Source organism: Diplotaxodon limnothrissa, linkage group LG13 (assembly GCF_057381915.1).
Source record: "Diplotaxodon limnothrissa isolate DT_005_m linkage group LG13, D_limnothrissa_male_GT1.1, whole genome shotgun sequence".
Classification (NCBI taxonomy): Eukaryota; Metazoa; Chordata; class Actinopteri; order Cichliformes; family Cichlidae; genus Diplotaxodon; species Diplotaxodon limnothrissa.
The window spans coordinates 22,208,538-22,223,703 of record NC_140608.1 but is presented as its reverse complement, the minus strand read 5'-3'; the positions used below and the strand labels follow the sequence as shown (position 1 = coordinate 22,223,703).

The 15,166-nt window shown below is 40.1% G+C and overlaps 2 protein-coding genes across 2 annotated transcripts; both read left to right on the top strand.

Moving 5' to 3' along the window:
• The first annotated feature begins 927 nt into the window (after positions 1 to 927).
• emx2 (empty spiracles homeobox 2) lies at positions 928 to 4,392 on the top strand. Its single transcript, XM_085369519.1, has 3 exons — positions 928 to 1,318; positions 2,546 to 2,730; positions 4,225 to 4,392. The coding sequence occupies exons 1-3, from the start codon at positions 928 to 930 to the stop codon at positions 4,390 to 4,392; spliced, it is 744 nt and encodes a 247-aa protein (XP_085225645.1).
• A 6,842-nt stretch (positions 4,393 to 11,234) lies between these two features.
• Positions 11,235 to 13,556, top strand: LOC146620283 (nesprin-1-like). The gene is made up of 3 exons (XM_085369518.1): positions 11,235 to 11,375; positions 13,147 to 13,311; positions 13,389 to 13,556. Exons 1-3 carry the CDS (start codon positions 11,235 to 11,237, stop codon positions 13,554 to 13,556), a joined length of 474 nt encoding a protein of 157 aa, XP_085225644.1.
• Positions 13,557 to 15,166: the final 1,610 nt, after the last annotated feature.

Here is a 15,166-nt window from a genome sequence, read left to right as displayed (position 1 = left end):
ACAAATGTAAGCGTGTCAGTATAGAACTCATACTAATGTTGATCCTAGAATCGGGACAAATGGAAACAAGCAGCAACGAAAAAAAAAGAATTTTCTGCAAATGTCCAGTCACAAATAAATAAATAAACAAAAAGAAAACAGGAAAATATGGAAAAATAAATTAAAACCGACTAATGGCGCAAATAAGCGGCTGCTGAAAAATTCAATTTATTCCATACCATTAGCATCCCAAAAACAGAGTCAAACAGAGCTGATGTGTTGCCGCCACATTGTTTTTGCATATTTTAAAGTAATCACCTCTAGTAGTAACAGCACACACACTTTAAAGATCTGCCTGAATCTGTCGTAGACACTAAATGCAAATAAGCAGGCTACCTTTTCTACTGGTTAGTTGAATGTGTTAAATGTCCTGGAGATATGTGCGCACGAGTGGATTCATGTGTCTGTGTGTCTACATGTGCGCGTGCGGGCATGTGTGCGTGCACGCGGGGGGCTCTTCTCTGAACGAATCCGTTCCGTGTTGCGCGTTCGAGTCCGCCTCTCCGCGCCCCTGCTTCCCATTGACGCACTTTTTAAGCGTCTTCCCCCTTCTCCACCTTAAGGCGAGCAGCAGCGGCAGCGACCAATCACCATGCCATTACAGCCTTCAGAGGAAGCTGTTTATGGGGCTGCAGCGCTAATTAGGCTCATGAACTAACAAATCTGCCTGCACGAAGCCGGCGAGGAAAACGATCACATCCATGGATTAGTCTGGGAGTAGCCGAGCACTTTTTATTTTCTGGCTTCTTCGACACTGCCCGCCGCCCTTTCCCAACTTGTTTACTGCGCAGAAACTTTCCCCTTTTTTTCCTTGGGTGTGGAGTATTTTTCAAGCAAGAGCGCCTACGACAACTTTAACCTAAACTGGGGAATCTGGACTATCAGACCATGTTTCAACCTACACCCAAGAGGTGTTTTACTATAGAGTCTTTAGTGGCGAAGGATAATCCGATACCGGCGTCCCGCTCCGAGGAGCCCATCAGGCCAGCGGCTCTCAGCTATGCAAACTCCGGCCAGATGAACCCATTTCTGAACGGCTTTCACTCCGGCGGCAGGGGCGTCTACTCTAACCCGGACTTGGTTTTTGCCGAGGCGGTCTCTCATCCGCCAAACTCTACCGTTCCAGTACATCCGGTGGCCCCGCCGCACGCTCTGGCCGCTCACCCGCTTTCATCCTCACACAGTCCGCACCCGCTTTTTGCCAGCCAGCAAAGAGACCCCTCAACTTTCTACCCCTGGTTATTACACAGATATAGGTACTTGGGTCACAGGTTTCAAGGTAAGTTGTCAAAGTATTCGACTTTGGATGAGTTTTACGCACGAACAACTACGGGCTGTAGCATTTTCTTTTCTGTTATTATTTCATTTTTGTTTTTTTAGTTTTTTTAGACTGTGTTAAGCTGAGAGCAAGGTGGTGTAAAAAAATATAAATATATATTTGTAGCTGTAGCAGAACAGTTTTAAAGTGAAGCGTCGTTAAGTGCCAAAAGTAGTTTCTAAAGGTGTCGCAGCTGTAAAAAGAAATGACCTCGTAACGAATTTCTTCGATTTTGGACAAAGAAAAATAATCTGTAACAAAGAAATATTTATGGCTGGGCTTGTGAGGACGCCTGCAGCTTTGGAGTATGTGTTAACGGGTTGTTGTTTTTTTACGAATTGAAATTCTGACATGTTTGTACACCGGTAGTCTGCAGGTTATATATAGCGCATGATCTATATCCAGAAACGCAATGAAAGCATTTCGCTAGTCTGCGGTTTAAACCTGTTACAGCAGGTTTTTTGTTTTTTAGTTTTTTTAGTTTTGTTTTTTTAAAGAAATAAATACATTTTTATTTGAGCTAAACGTGTAATTATATGATTATGCTGTTTCTAAATTTCTGAACCTGACATCAGACAAAATATGAGTAAATTGTAAATTTATTGTTTAAGTTGGTTTGGCCTGAGAACTTTTCTATTGTTGATTTCGGGTGCTATATTTGTGGTATTTTTATGTGATCGTTATTATTAATAATATTATTACTGAATATTATTTTTATTTGTTTGATTTGGTTTGTTTTTCCTGCAAGTGACAGCGCTATTTTTATTTTTTATTTTACTGGAATGTATTTTCAGTTTAATTTCTAAGCTGGTTTTGTGTGTTGTCGATTTACAGTTTGTTCACAAAAAGCTAATTTAATTAAGTCCAGGATTATACGTCTGCTTTATTTGTTTCCCTCTTCTCTTCACACGGAAGGACTGACAGATATTAAAAGAAGAAACCTTCAGTAATGATTAATTTGAACACACACACACACACTTTCATAAATACGGCGTGTGGCTTTTTATTGACTAATGTCCAGCTTCTTTTTGGACTTTATTATCGTCCTCTTTTATAGTCCCTCAGGAGACTGCAGTCCTCTAGCTGCGCCCAGGCCTGTTGTTTCTTATGGAATAGTTAACATCTTATAAAATATACATATATATTTGAATACGTCACTGAGGATCCTCACTTTCTGCTCGCTTCCAGGTAATGAAACGAGTCCAGAGAGCTTCCTTTTGCACAACGCGCTGGCCAGAAAGCCCAAAAGAATCCGGACAGCGTTTTCACCTTCGCAACTCCTGCGGCTCGAACACGCGTTCGAGAAAAACCATTATGTGGTGGGAGCAGAAAGAAAGCAGCTCGCCCACAGCCTTAGCCTCACAGAAACTCAGGTAAGAAGCACTGGATTTTACTCGACATTCCGCCCTCTCTCTCTCCACTCACCTGCTCTCACGTTGTGTGTGTGTTTTTTGTTTCAGTGCTGCTTCTCAGCGCGTCGTGTCGTGTTTTTGGCTTTTAGGAAATCCCCACTTTCATTTTACAGTAATTCGAGAGATTATTATTGATTATTATAGAAGCTGACTGTGTCGTGGTGCTTGTCCTGGAGGACGGTGTGTTACTTTTTATGTGTTTGGTTTTTTTAACGTGGTACCGTGCGTCATGGAGCCTTCAATCAGGCCTGTAAAACGTGTGCGTATTTACGCGCGGCACTAAAGCGGGGTGTTATCATTTGCTTATCATTTGCCAAACAATAACGCGAAATTATCAGGTGGCACACCGTTTCCACGTTGTCATTTGAAGACAGAGGCTTTCTGCTGGAGCCAGTCGATCGTCATTGTGTAGGCCTAACCTCATTCCAGGAGGGGGTTGAATTACTTTGTTTTGGGGTGGGGGGTGGGGGGAGAGAATGTTGCCTTTTCAAAATGGAGGGCAAATTAACCAGTTAACCATTTTATAGGGTAGGAGATACAAAGAGCGAGGCGGGTTCAGTGAATTCCCCCTGCCATATTTAAGATGCTGTTTGAGCCCATCAGCCTGCTGTCTTTTGTCCGCTGTGTGTCCTTTATACGGCGGGGCCTTTTGGAGGAGCTGAAGGGAGAAATGAACCGTCACCTACTTCAATTAGCCCACTGAAGGCTTATTAAACGCACCTCGGTCACCATTAAAGAGCTGAAAGGGCTGCACAGCGACAAAACAGGAACAGATAATTTATCGATTTAGATGTTGTTAATTCCCCCCACGGTACCGATTATTAACAAATCCACTTAGAGGAGCGTGTGGACATATATGTTAAACGTGCCTCAGAGACATTTATTTCTCTTGACATCCACATGCTGACATTTTTGTTTTAAAAAATCTAAAAAAATTAAATACATTTCTGACCTACTTTGGGTATGGCGTCAAAGTTTCTGCGCGCATTAAAACAGTAGTGAACCTTATTTATTAAAATATTCTATTTGTGTCACAGCTCCTTGTCTCATTTTCCTTTTTCCCTCCCGATAATTTTAAGGCGTGATGTGGAAAAGACTCTGTCCTGTTATATTGTTAATAGAATTGGGGTTTGACCTTTTTAAGGCGGAAGTCGCTCTTTTTTATGTGAGTTAATAAGAATAATTGGAGTAATTAACAATGACATGATTTTTAATGGCATGTATTCGTGCTGTACTGGAACTATAATTGATGTTTGTTTATCCTGGCGGCTGTTTCCTTAGGTGCAGGTCACATTTTGCCTTTTTAAAAAAGTATTGTTATTTCTGCTGAACTCTCTGCTTGTTTTTAGCCATGCTATCCTATTCACGCTTGGTTTTACGCACTGGCCAATCGCGGTTTATCTCGTGAAACTGATACGGGTTTTTCTTTGCCCCCCCCCCCCCTTCTCTATGCAGGTAAAAGTGTGGTTTCAGAACCGGCGGACGAAGTTCAAGAGACAGAAGTTGGAAGAGGAGGGCTCGGAGTCTCAGCAGAAGAAGAAAGGATCGCATCACATAAACCGGTGGAGACTGGCGACTAAACAGGCGAGCCCGGAGGAAATTGATGTCACTTCGGACGATTAAAATAAAGACTATGCGCCTGAATGAAGGAGGACATGGATACAGGATGCCGTGTAGAGACAAGTGAGAGGGTACAAAGCCAATGTCACATTTCAGATCTCCGGAGACCGGCAGCTGAGGGTGAGACAAGCCCGACTGACACTGCTGTCACCACGCGGGTCTGTCAGTCCGAGTGACCCAGGGAAATGTGACCGACAGTGTGTCAGTCCACCTACCTGAACCCTTTCTCGCACCAACCACCACTACTACCCCCCTTCCCCCACCCTCCCCCACCTACAACCAACACCTAATTATATTTTTCTCCAACTCACATTGGACGTTTGCACTTCAGAAGGCTTTTATTATTATTTTTTCCTCCTCTTATTTTTTTAAACAAAAAAAAAATCGTTTCCACGTAAGATATACCAAAACACCAAACTGCTTTTTTTTTTTTTTTGTAAAACTTGAAATGCATGGTCTAGTTTTTTTTCTTCTTTTTTTCCTGGTAGCTGTTTTTAATTTGACGAGTTTTCGCAAACCAAGGAAAAACAGAAACAATAACAACAAAAAAGAGAAATAATCAGTTTTGTTTCTAACTCTATTTTCAAACAGAGAGATGTCGTGCTTCTTCCTTTTTACAATGTGTGCAGTCTTTAATTAATGATTCTCGTGTAAAAGTGATTGTGAAAACATATGAAGTAGCGGTGCTGCGTTATGGTGTTTATTTTTAATTTTTTTTAAGGAAAGAAAAGTGGAATTTCGATGAAAAAATGACATCTTTCTATAAAAAAAATAAAAAATAAGTGAATCAGACCACAGACAAAGTACTTAAAGGGAAGGTATCAGGACATTCCTTTAACCTAAAGCTTTACCAATGTGTCGCTGTGGCCCCCACACAGGCTTCTGTCAGGACTTGACCCTCCAGTGAAAGTTGCAATGAAGGACTAAAAAGCAAGAATTGAGCAAAGACAGGAGAGAGAGCAAAAATAAAAAAGCACTGAGCGTTATTCCATGTACAGAAATGCTAAAAAAAAAAGTTAATGTTTCTGTTAAACCCGCTTTTACAGAATGTAAATACTTTTTGTGTTTGTGTTAAGTTTGCTACAATTTTAACACAAAGTATACTTCCAAGAAGTATGTAATTGTCAATATTTTGTCAATAAAGTTTTATCAATATGTCGCGCGCAGTAAAAGTATAGGCTTTTGATTACGGAAAGCAACCTTAAGTTTTTTTTTTTTCTTTTTTCTTTTTTTTGGAAATGCGCAATCATTTAGCGCACAGCGAGGCGCGCTGATGTGGCGTTTATAGGATGATTTAAAAAACAAAGAGAGGAAAAATTCTGCAGCATGTAATTTGTTTTCCTCAGCCCTGCATTTGTTTCTCAGTCTGACATAGAAAGCATTTTTTTTCCTCCAGGAGCTGCAGCGTCTGCTCCGCTCCGGCTACAAAGAGTCCCTACAAGCTTTTGTGAAAGTGCAAATCAGTTTGGGCAATTATCATGCGAGTAATATGAGGGGGGAAAGGGGATGCATTGCCCAGTGGTCCACTTTAATCTCTTAATCCACGGATCCAAGGGGGGCTTGGTTGGACATAATTTAGTACAATCTGACTACCCCTCACGACGCGATAAGGGAAGGTTGCAATGTGCCGCAAAAAATGGGATCTTTGTTTAAAATCTTGTCTTTTAGGCTCCAATCGTGCTGCAAGCTGCTGCTTTGGACCGAGCGGAAACATTACAGGACTTCTTTTTTGGAGTCCGTGGGCGCATTAAAAAAGAGAAAGAGATGCAGGAAACGATTTCTCATTTAAACACAAACAAACCAAACAACAAAACCACGAAAGCAGAAAGAAATCTTAACAAATTGAAACTAGATTATGATGGTTTTTGTTTGTTTCCTCGCGAACAGCACAGCAAACCTAACTTCGGTGTTTCTCGCGGAGGTGCACGTGTTTGTTTAATTGTTTCATAAAGTAAAAAGTGGTGTTTTTGTGGTTTGGGTTAGGAAGGAGGGGGGACATGGCATATAGGGAATTCTTAATCGGCCCATAGATTATAACAGCAATAAAAATCTATAGAGAATACCATTAGCTTTGGAGAAAAAAACCCCTAAAAGCTTTATTACAAACCCAGCTTTGAAATAGGGGGGATTAGAGGACTGAAAGGGTCCCACAATAGTTAGAAGAAAAGGTTTCATGCTAATGAGGTTAATGCCCTTTGTATCTCCGGACTCCACAACTTCATTACTCCTATCTCGGGCAACACCGAGCGGCTCAGAGCTTCACAATCCACTCGAGCTTTTCCCTACCCTGCCTATAAAGAAGGATTTGATAGCAGTCCTGTTCAAACTAGATAATTATATCTTTTCAAGTTGGAATTAAGATAAAGAAAGTGCAGTGGAGGCGGTGAGCCTTGATCCGCCGCAAACAAATTTGGCGCACTCCCCCCCCACCACACATACACCCCCTCCTCGTGTGCGTCTGCATGGACACACAGGAGACAGGACAGGCTTCTCATTAGAGCCTGGCACAATTTGATTAATTTAAATGCGTTTGATTTCAACCCCTCTCTCTTAAAAGAAGCTAGTGCATGGAAATAATTTTTGATCTTATTTTTGAAATTACGTTTTGTTTTTTTTAAGCTACAATATCCAAAAATCTTCTTCACCAAATTAAAAGCTTCCAGTGGGTGTATTGTATTTTAATTTGTTAAATAAAATTAAAAGAGACTCTTTATTTTGAAAGTGCATATTACTACATAAAAAATGAAAATGAAAATAATAAAAAGCTGTAGGCGGAGGTGGAGTGGGGGATTATTTTCTGTAAAGCAGTCTGGGTAAAGACATCTTCCTAACAAAAGCGCGCATGCCGCTTCCGTAATATTTAGGTGTTTCACGTCTGAGAAATTCAAGGCGCTCTTCTTTTCAGATCCTGGCATTTGTTTGAGGACGATCAGGTGCAATTTGAAACTAAGGTCACATGAATATAATTACTTTGGACAGAACTCAAACAGCGTGCGCGCGTTATGAGTTGAAGTGGGCCCTCACGTATTAGATCCTTCTCCCAGACGTTCGTGCTGTGCGTTAAGGGCCAATTGTGGGGACCTTTGGTGACCCTCTTATCTAAACTGAAACTGCCCCTCTCGGTCCGGGGGCTAAACTCCCTCATAAATCATCACAAGTCCACGCGCAATTTGGTTCTTGCGTAAATTTTGGACAATTTGGAAACGAGCTCCCGCTGCATCAAACATTTAGCGCGCAACGTGAAACGATTATCCACCACTGAAAAGAGTAGTCGGTCCTATCAAGTGACCCCACTGACCCAAAACCTTTAATCTGCAATTAGTAGGTATAATTACGTCCGCTGACACCACTAATGTGAATAGTGGCCGAGGGAGGGAATAAGCGGAGGACAGGCTCGGTATTAGCGCGCAAAGTCAATAATTGATCGAGCTGGAATCTCTTAAGTCGGAAGAAGTGGCTTCTGAAAGGATGGATTTGGATAGTTTGTCAACACGTCGTCTGCCAGAGGAGTTTCATTTCGAAGAGCATCTCGTCGGGGGCAAAATGAATGTCTGTGAGGTGGCACCTGTAGGCCGACCCCGTTACAGACCCAACGTCAGGCCTAACTTGATCTGTCCTGTTTCACAAATTGCCTCTGAAATTGATCCTTGAAACGAGAGAATGAACCCCGCACAATTCCCCTGGCCTCGACATAAGGTGCAGCGATAAATATACAAGACTAATGAGCAATTACCATACGATCACTCTTCAAATAGCTTACATAATAACAAATTAAACATCCACGCCTCGGATTCAGTTTCTTTCTTTATTATTAATAACGAAGGAGTGGCGTTTGCAGCCACGATGTGCTCGGATGATTATGTTTTCCGAACCCAGCAATTTCCAATTTGCCATCGGGTACAGTCAGCGGTTATTGACTCGGACTAACTAGTCTACCGACTTTCAGGGGCATGAACACAGCTGGGCAGAAGTGGCGATCTTTGTGAATAACGCGTCCTTTATCCTTAAGTTATTTCCAGCTCAGATTTTGAACGAGGTGAGGCGTTTAAGAGCAGGATTAAACACGCAGACACTCACGAAGCGCTCCTAAAGGCATCACAGCGGCCTGCTGCGTTTCCTGACATGACAATGAACTTGTTAGCGTTTGAGATCCTATACTGGAAAAAAAAATCAACATATTGTTTAAAAAAAAAAAAAGGAAAAATGCCAAAGCTGTAAGATATAAATATGCTGACTGTTCTTTAAAAAGAAAAGAAAAAGAAACAAAAAGACACTTGAGTTAATGTATTCAAGGCAGGTCGACATCGTATACACACACACACACACACACACACACACACACACACACACACACACACACTAAGAGCCTGGCACCAAAATGTGATTGTTAATAGATGAACAAAGCCAAGTGGCACATTACAAGCTGCTCTGACAGGCCCATGCAGAGTTTCACTCACTGGGTTTTGGTGCTCCATTGCCCATGTTCACCGAGGTCACCACACACACACGCTTGTCACATGACCTACATGTGACAAATGGTTATTTCACTATGAAATATTCATTGCATTTCAGAAACAGTAAACTTTATTTTTTTCCACCTGCACAATGGCCGCCCTCCCCGTCTGTCAGGCCTCAGTCCCATCATGCCTTGCGCCCTGCATTTGCAGACACCACCAGCATATCTGTGTGCTCCCCTCAGTAACCACACTGCACAGGCACAGCTCAGTTTGGAAGGCCTCAGAAACTTTATTAGCTGTTTTTTCCCCCGTCTTCCTTAAACTCTTCTTATTATAATTGGCTGCAGCAGTAAACACCTATTTTTCCATGCATTAATATTCTTATGGCAAACTGCAATGCCAGAGATTCCTAATGCTTATTTTCTCTAACGATATAGGGGCAATTTGGGCTGTAATTTGAGGCCGTTTCATTTGCATATAAGTGTTTCCCACATATCCACCACCAGCTCTGAAGAGAGCGATTGTCGACCCCTTGTCCTCTGAAGTTCCAACCTCCAAACATTTTATAGGTTGTATCTGCAAGCAGCATTCCCTTCAGCTCGCTAATGTGTAACACATGGCGGACTGTACACCTGATAAAATACCTCAGGGGCGCTGCAGTTTGGAAAATCCTCAATTCGCTCTCTAAATAAAACAAACAATGGCCTCACTAAATATATCACATGTGCCTGCTGAACTATTTTGTGTCTCTTGACCTGCAAGTCCCCTCCCACATCATCAGCACTGACACAGCTCTGTCTGTTTGCAGGATGCAGCTTGCAGGTACTTTTGAAAATACTGCCTGATTTTATGACCTCCTGCTTTTAGAATAAACAGGCTGTAGTGCTACGGCTTGCTGAAGCTCCATTGCTCTTGTGTGTGTGTGTGTGTGTGTGTGTGTGTCTATGTAAGCCGCTGGTTCTCCTGTCCGTGTTTTATGTCGCTCCATGTGAGGGTATGGTCACATGCAATTAAATTAGCTCACTTCTAAAAGTGGACTTTTGAGTCCACTTCCCCTCTGCTACTTCATCCCTGTGAAATCGCTGCAAATGTGGCTACAATTAGAGCTGAAGTGTAACATAGCTCCCAGAGCATGGGTTACAGAGCAGACAGGTGAAATTGTGGGCACCTGTTCTTCTGCCCCCTCAAAGCTTCGCTGTGTCTCCCCCTTTTGGTGACTGGGAGGGAGCAAAATCTGGCCCCCAAAAAACATGAAATATCAAGTTACTTTGGGCTGAGTCTGACAGCAGTGGAGTGTTTAGTGTCTGGGAAGTGAAGCAGCAATAAAATACTAGTGGTCTTTGCAGACAGGGGGTTGCATGCTCTTGGGTAGCGGATGGTGCATCGCTTTTCCTTATTCCTTTTCAACGCAGGAGTCAACTGAGCCCATGACACACATTTAAAATGTAACTTTAGATGTTTGGATTTTTCATTAAGTGGCTTTAAAATAGACTGTTGGCAAACAAGAGAAACATTAGCCTGAAGTAAAGCACATATCAGTAAATACTACTGGTACTGTAGCCTTAAATAGTTTTGTTAACACTAAAAAGAAATGGCACAGTTTCAAAGTGGAACTGTAAACTATTGCATTGGACCACCCTACACTCAGAAAAATTATGGTTCTTAAATGGTTCTTCAGATGTCTTCATGGTTCTTTAAAGAATCATCATACGTCAAAGAACCTTTTTATTTTGTGGATGGTTCTTCAGCTATTACAAATGGTTCTTTAAAGAACAAAAGGTTCTTCATCCTTAGCAATCTAAGTTTGATGGTGTAAATAGCATAAATATTTATTCACTATAATGAGGCTGTGAATTATACTGTGTTTTCTTTGTGTGCATGTGTGTGCAAAGGGGGAGGGCGGGATACCTGGCAATTACCCTTTAAGAGAAGATGGTAGGAAACTGAATATTCAAATAAAAGTTAGAAATATTTGCAAACAGTAGACACAATACACACATTCAAGTACTGTACTTTAGTTTTAAATTTTAATAAAGCAATACTATTTTCTACTCCAAGGCATTACTTTTGAGATTATTATATATTTTTGAAAATATAGTATAATGATAATACTAGTTATTGTAAACTTTACAAACCACCCAGCAGTATGTAAAGTCAAATTATAAAATACAAGTAAATAACAACTGCAGAACAGAATGTCAGTGTAATGAACACACACTTCGTTTTGACAAAGCACAGCTTAGGTAAATGATCTGAGTAGTTGTTCATCACTGAGCAATTTGTTGATATGTGTTTCGAGCCAAATAAATGACAGGGAGAGAGAGAGTGACGTCAGAACACGTCATACTATAACCTCCCGGGAGCGGACGGAGGGGGTCAGTCGTTGGGATGCGCATGCGCAGACAGAGTGTGCGAGCGGCGGGCCTTGACCTTCGGGAAAAAAACTCACGGACGGTGACAGCGAAACGGATAACAGTCTTCAGTACCTGCTGGACTTTGAAGCTGTGGATTCTGGGACTGTTAGAAAAGGTAAAACATTTCCATTAAAACCTTATTACTGTTTTGTTTTTGTTACTCGTCATTGTAGCTTGCTGTTAATGTTGTGCTAACAGTAGCGATTAGCTAGATACGTTAGCCGTTGAGGTCAACGCAATTTAGTATCCAACTGTTTTCCTAACAAAACCACTGTTATAATTAAGTGAAGCTGCTCCCAGCTAATTTGAACCTTTGGCTTCTAAAATATGTGGTTCAATTGCGTGCTGCGTACATAACCTAATGTCAGCTAGACCGAAATTAAAATTTAATATATTGTTAAAGTCACTAAAATGGCGCCTGAAGCCTGTTGTGACGTGAGCTCTGTGTCTGCTCTAGAAACTCTGAAATTCTGTAGATATGAGCTGTACATTAAATACTCACATGAACCTGTACTTTGAATTCTGTATGAGCTGTATAAAATGCAGCTATGCATAAGTGTTTTGAATGAATAATTAGATTAGATAACTCTTTATTGTCTAATCGAATTATATAGAAATGAATAGAAATGTGACATGAGAAGGTGTGTCTTTGACTGTTCCTGCATAACTTAGTTTCGGACTAGTTGACAAGTTATGCTCCGGTCATTTGATGTTTCCAAGATAGATGTTCTTTTGTAATATAGTTAATTTTTTTGTATATTTCATTTATCCACCATCATACATACAAGCTAAGAAGAGGTCGTTATACTAACAAGAGGTATCAACGCTGGGCCAAAGTTCAGCACATGGTTAAAGTTTGTAATCCAGCCAGGGTGTAAATATCACTCAGCAGCCAGAGCTGAAGCAGGTAGCATCAACACATAAATCTACTCTACCCGGCTTAAATCACAAGAGCACCTCTGACCAAAAAGCTGTAGATTTTTCTTGTTTGCACAAATTAATCCAGATTCACATTAATTGTGTTCACAGCTCCAACAAAATGAGGAAGAGGAGGGGGAGAAACACAATTAGGTTGAATTACAATTGGATGGAAGGCGAGGACAAGGAGAAGGAAGCTTAGGATGAGGAGGAAGAGAAGCAGCAGGAGCATCTTTAGGGATCCCTATGATGTCATTGAGGTTTGTTTCATTAATATGGTCCTCTCACAAAGAAAGATGACTTGTTTTAGTTCACGTACTTCCTGTATTAAATAGTGATGTGCAAAATGTTGTGAAAAACCATAGAGCAGGCACGTATAGTGCATCTGCAGGTAAATGAACATCAAATCTCTAAGACAGACTGAAATCTGTATATTTATCACCCTTATGATAAAACCCACGTCAGCCATTGGTTTATGGACTTTGTATTTTTTTAGCCTCAGCATCTGCTTTATTGCTGTTGCTATGTTGGGACCATATTAGGATGAGGGATCAGAATCTGGAGTCATGCACACTATTGTTTCATTTAGTGTGTATCCATAAGATTCGTACAGCAGATCCAAGTTGTGCCTTGAAAACAGGAAAGTCGTCTGCATAGAGGAGAACTGTAATAGCAGGCTTGTACAAAGTGAGGCTTTGTGCTCATATTTGCTGCAAACACTCGTTTTACCCTGTTTTGATGCAGAATTCATTTGAAATCAGGCAAGAACTGGACTTATTTTTTACAATGTGTTCTTGTGAATTGATTGTGTATCGCATATGTTTGATTTGACTTTCTGCAAGACAACAGTCGTCCACTGGCCAAAAAAGTTTTCCAAATACCTCCACGTGATCTAGCCTGGATTTAGAAAAGAATAGCAAAAAATCTGCACCTCCTGCTTCAGATGCAATTTGTGTTTCTGTGTTCAGAGGCAGCGGAGAGAGGGGAGACCTCGGGTCATCCAGCTGGAGAGCCTGACCAGGAGGAGTCGAACATTAACTCAGCTCTTCCAGGGCACCCTGCAGACTCGGCTGCTGGCATCGGCGAGGGATGACGTGAACGCCAAACTGGAGTCCATCACAGGTCAACTGCAGGTATGCGAGTCAGACCTTCTGAGGAGGGTTTCACTTTTCTCTCTTCTTTATAATTGACTCTTTTCTCTCTCTTTCAGCTCCTTGTCTCAGAGTGGGAGGGATTTGAAGCACAAAGGGAGGAGCTTGTCGTTTGGTTGGCTGATATGGATGTCTGCCTGAGTGAGGTTGACCAGCTGACAGGAAACACCAGTGAAAAACTGAAACAACTGCAGGTGTGGGCTTGTTTTGATATGACATATGTTTGATATGAAACATACGTCAGAGACATTGTCCTAAACTGGACTAACAAAGGACCATGAGTACAACATGAAACGTACATTACATGGTGTAATGCTAAAGTTCATTGATCATTTTAATCATAAACTTGTTGTTGAAATGTTTTTACTGAACATGCAAACATCTGCTGATGAAAATGTGTTGATTTATTGGTCTGTTATGAAGCTATTGCTATTTCTAATGTGTTTTATCACTTTCTGATGTTTTATTAATTAAACAATACATGTATTATTTGTTGTGTTATCTGTAGCTATAGTATTTATATATATTTATTTATAGTATAGCAAATATATTTAATTATTACTGTTTAAAACACTAATATGTGACATGTATTAGTATTGATGTTGTGCTGAGGGCTAAAATGCATTTTTGTCTTTTGGTATACTACAAAATGACAATAAACCATTAATATATGTCTATGCTGTGCTCGTATTTATTTTACCCTACTCAAATTCAATTTATGATGCATTTTATTTTGAAAGATTTAAAATGGTTTTTTAAAGAACCACTCAAAAAAGGTTCTTTAAAATGGTTCTTTTAAAGAACCATTTGAAGGACCTTTTTAAAAATGGTTCTTTAAAGAACCATTTTTAAAAAGGTTCTTTGAAAAACCATTAAAGGTGCCCCAAAGAACCATTTCTTGATGGTTCTTTGGGGCACCTTTAAAGGTTCTTCAATGAACCACTGAAAGAAATGGTTCTTCAAAGAACCATTGTTTGAAAGGTTCTTTGTGGCACCAAAAAAGGTTCTTCTATGGCATCAGTCTAAAGAACCACTTTTGGTTCCAGTTGGCACCTTTATTTTTCTGAGTGTATGGTAAGGTGAAAAATTATTATTCTAATTTGTTTTATAGCCTGAGCTATAGTTGATCATAACACAAATAACTATATGATAACATTAATATAGAAGAAATACTTTTCGGTGGCGCTATTTTGATGTTTCCTTTACCAGATAATTAATTTGCTTGTGAAACAAGTGGGCAATGTATAAAAACTAGCAATAAATTGAGCTTTAAGCAACGATAACCTGCATATATTTTTTTAATTTTGCAAACATATCCGTGAACATTTTGTTGATGGTACTGTAAAGCTGGAAATGATGTTTATAAATCTTTATAGAAGTTAGTAAACACACAGCAGCGCTACTATAAACATTACTTACATGGCTATTCTAAAAGTCGAAGCTTATGTTCTTAATAATTGTATTAAATAACTTAAAACTAAGAAGGTAAGGTGGGCAGTGGCGTAAATTATAAGAATGTGAGCTTGGGGCGGGGGGGGCTGCTTACTTATGCTAGCATCTTGGTATTTTTTGAAATATTGTTGCTTAAACAGACACAAATTAGTCACTTCCTGTTTAAGAAAAAAATAAAAATATAGTAATTATATATATATATATATATATATATATATATATATATATATATATATATATATATATATATATATATATATATATATATATATATGTAGTGAGAATAATCTCACTGATCACTGTGTATCTCTGTGATGCCAGTAGTTATGACAAATCTACAATATTTTGGTGCCCTGAGAATTAGAACAAGCTTAGCGATCAGTAA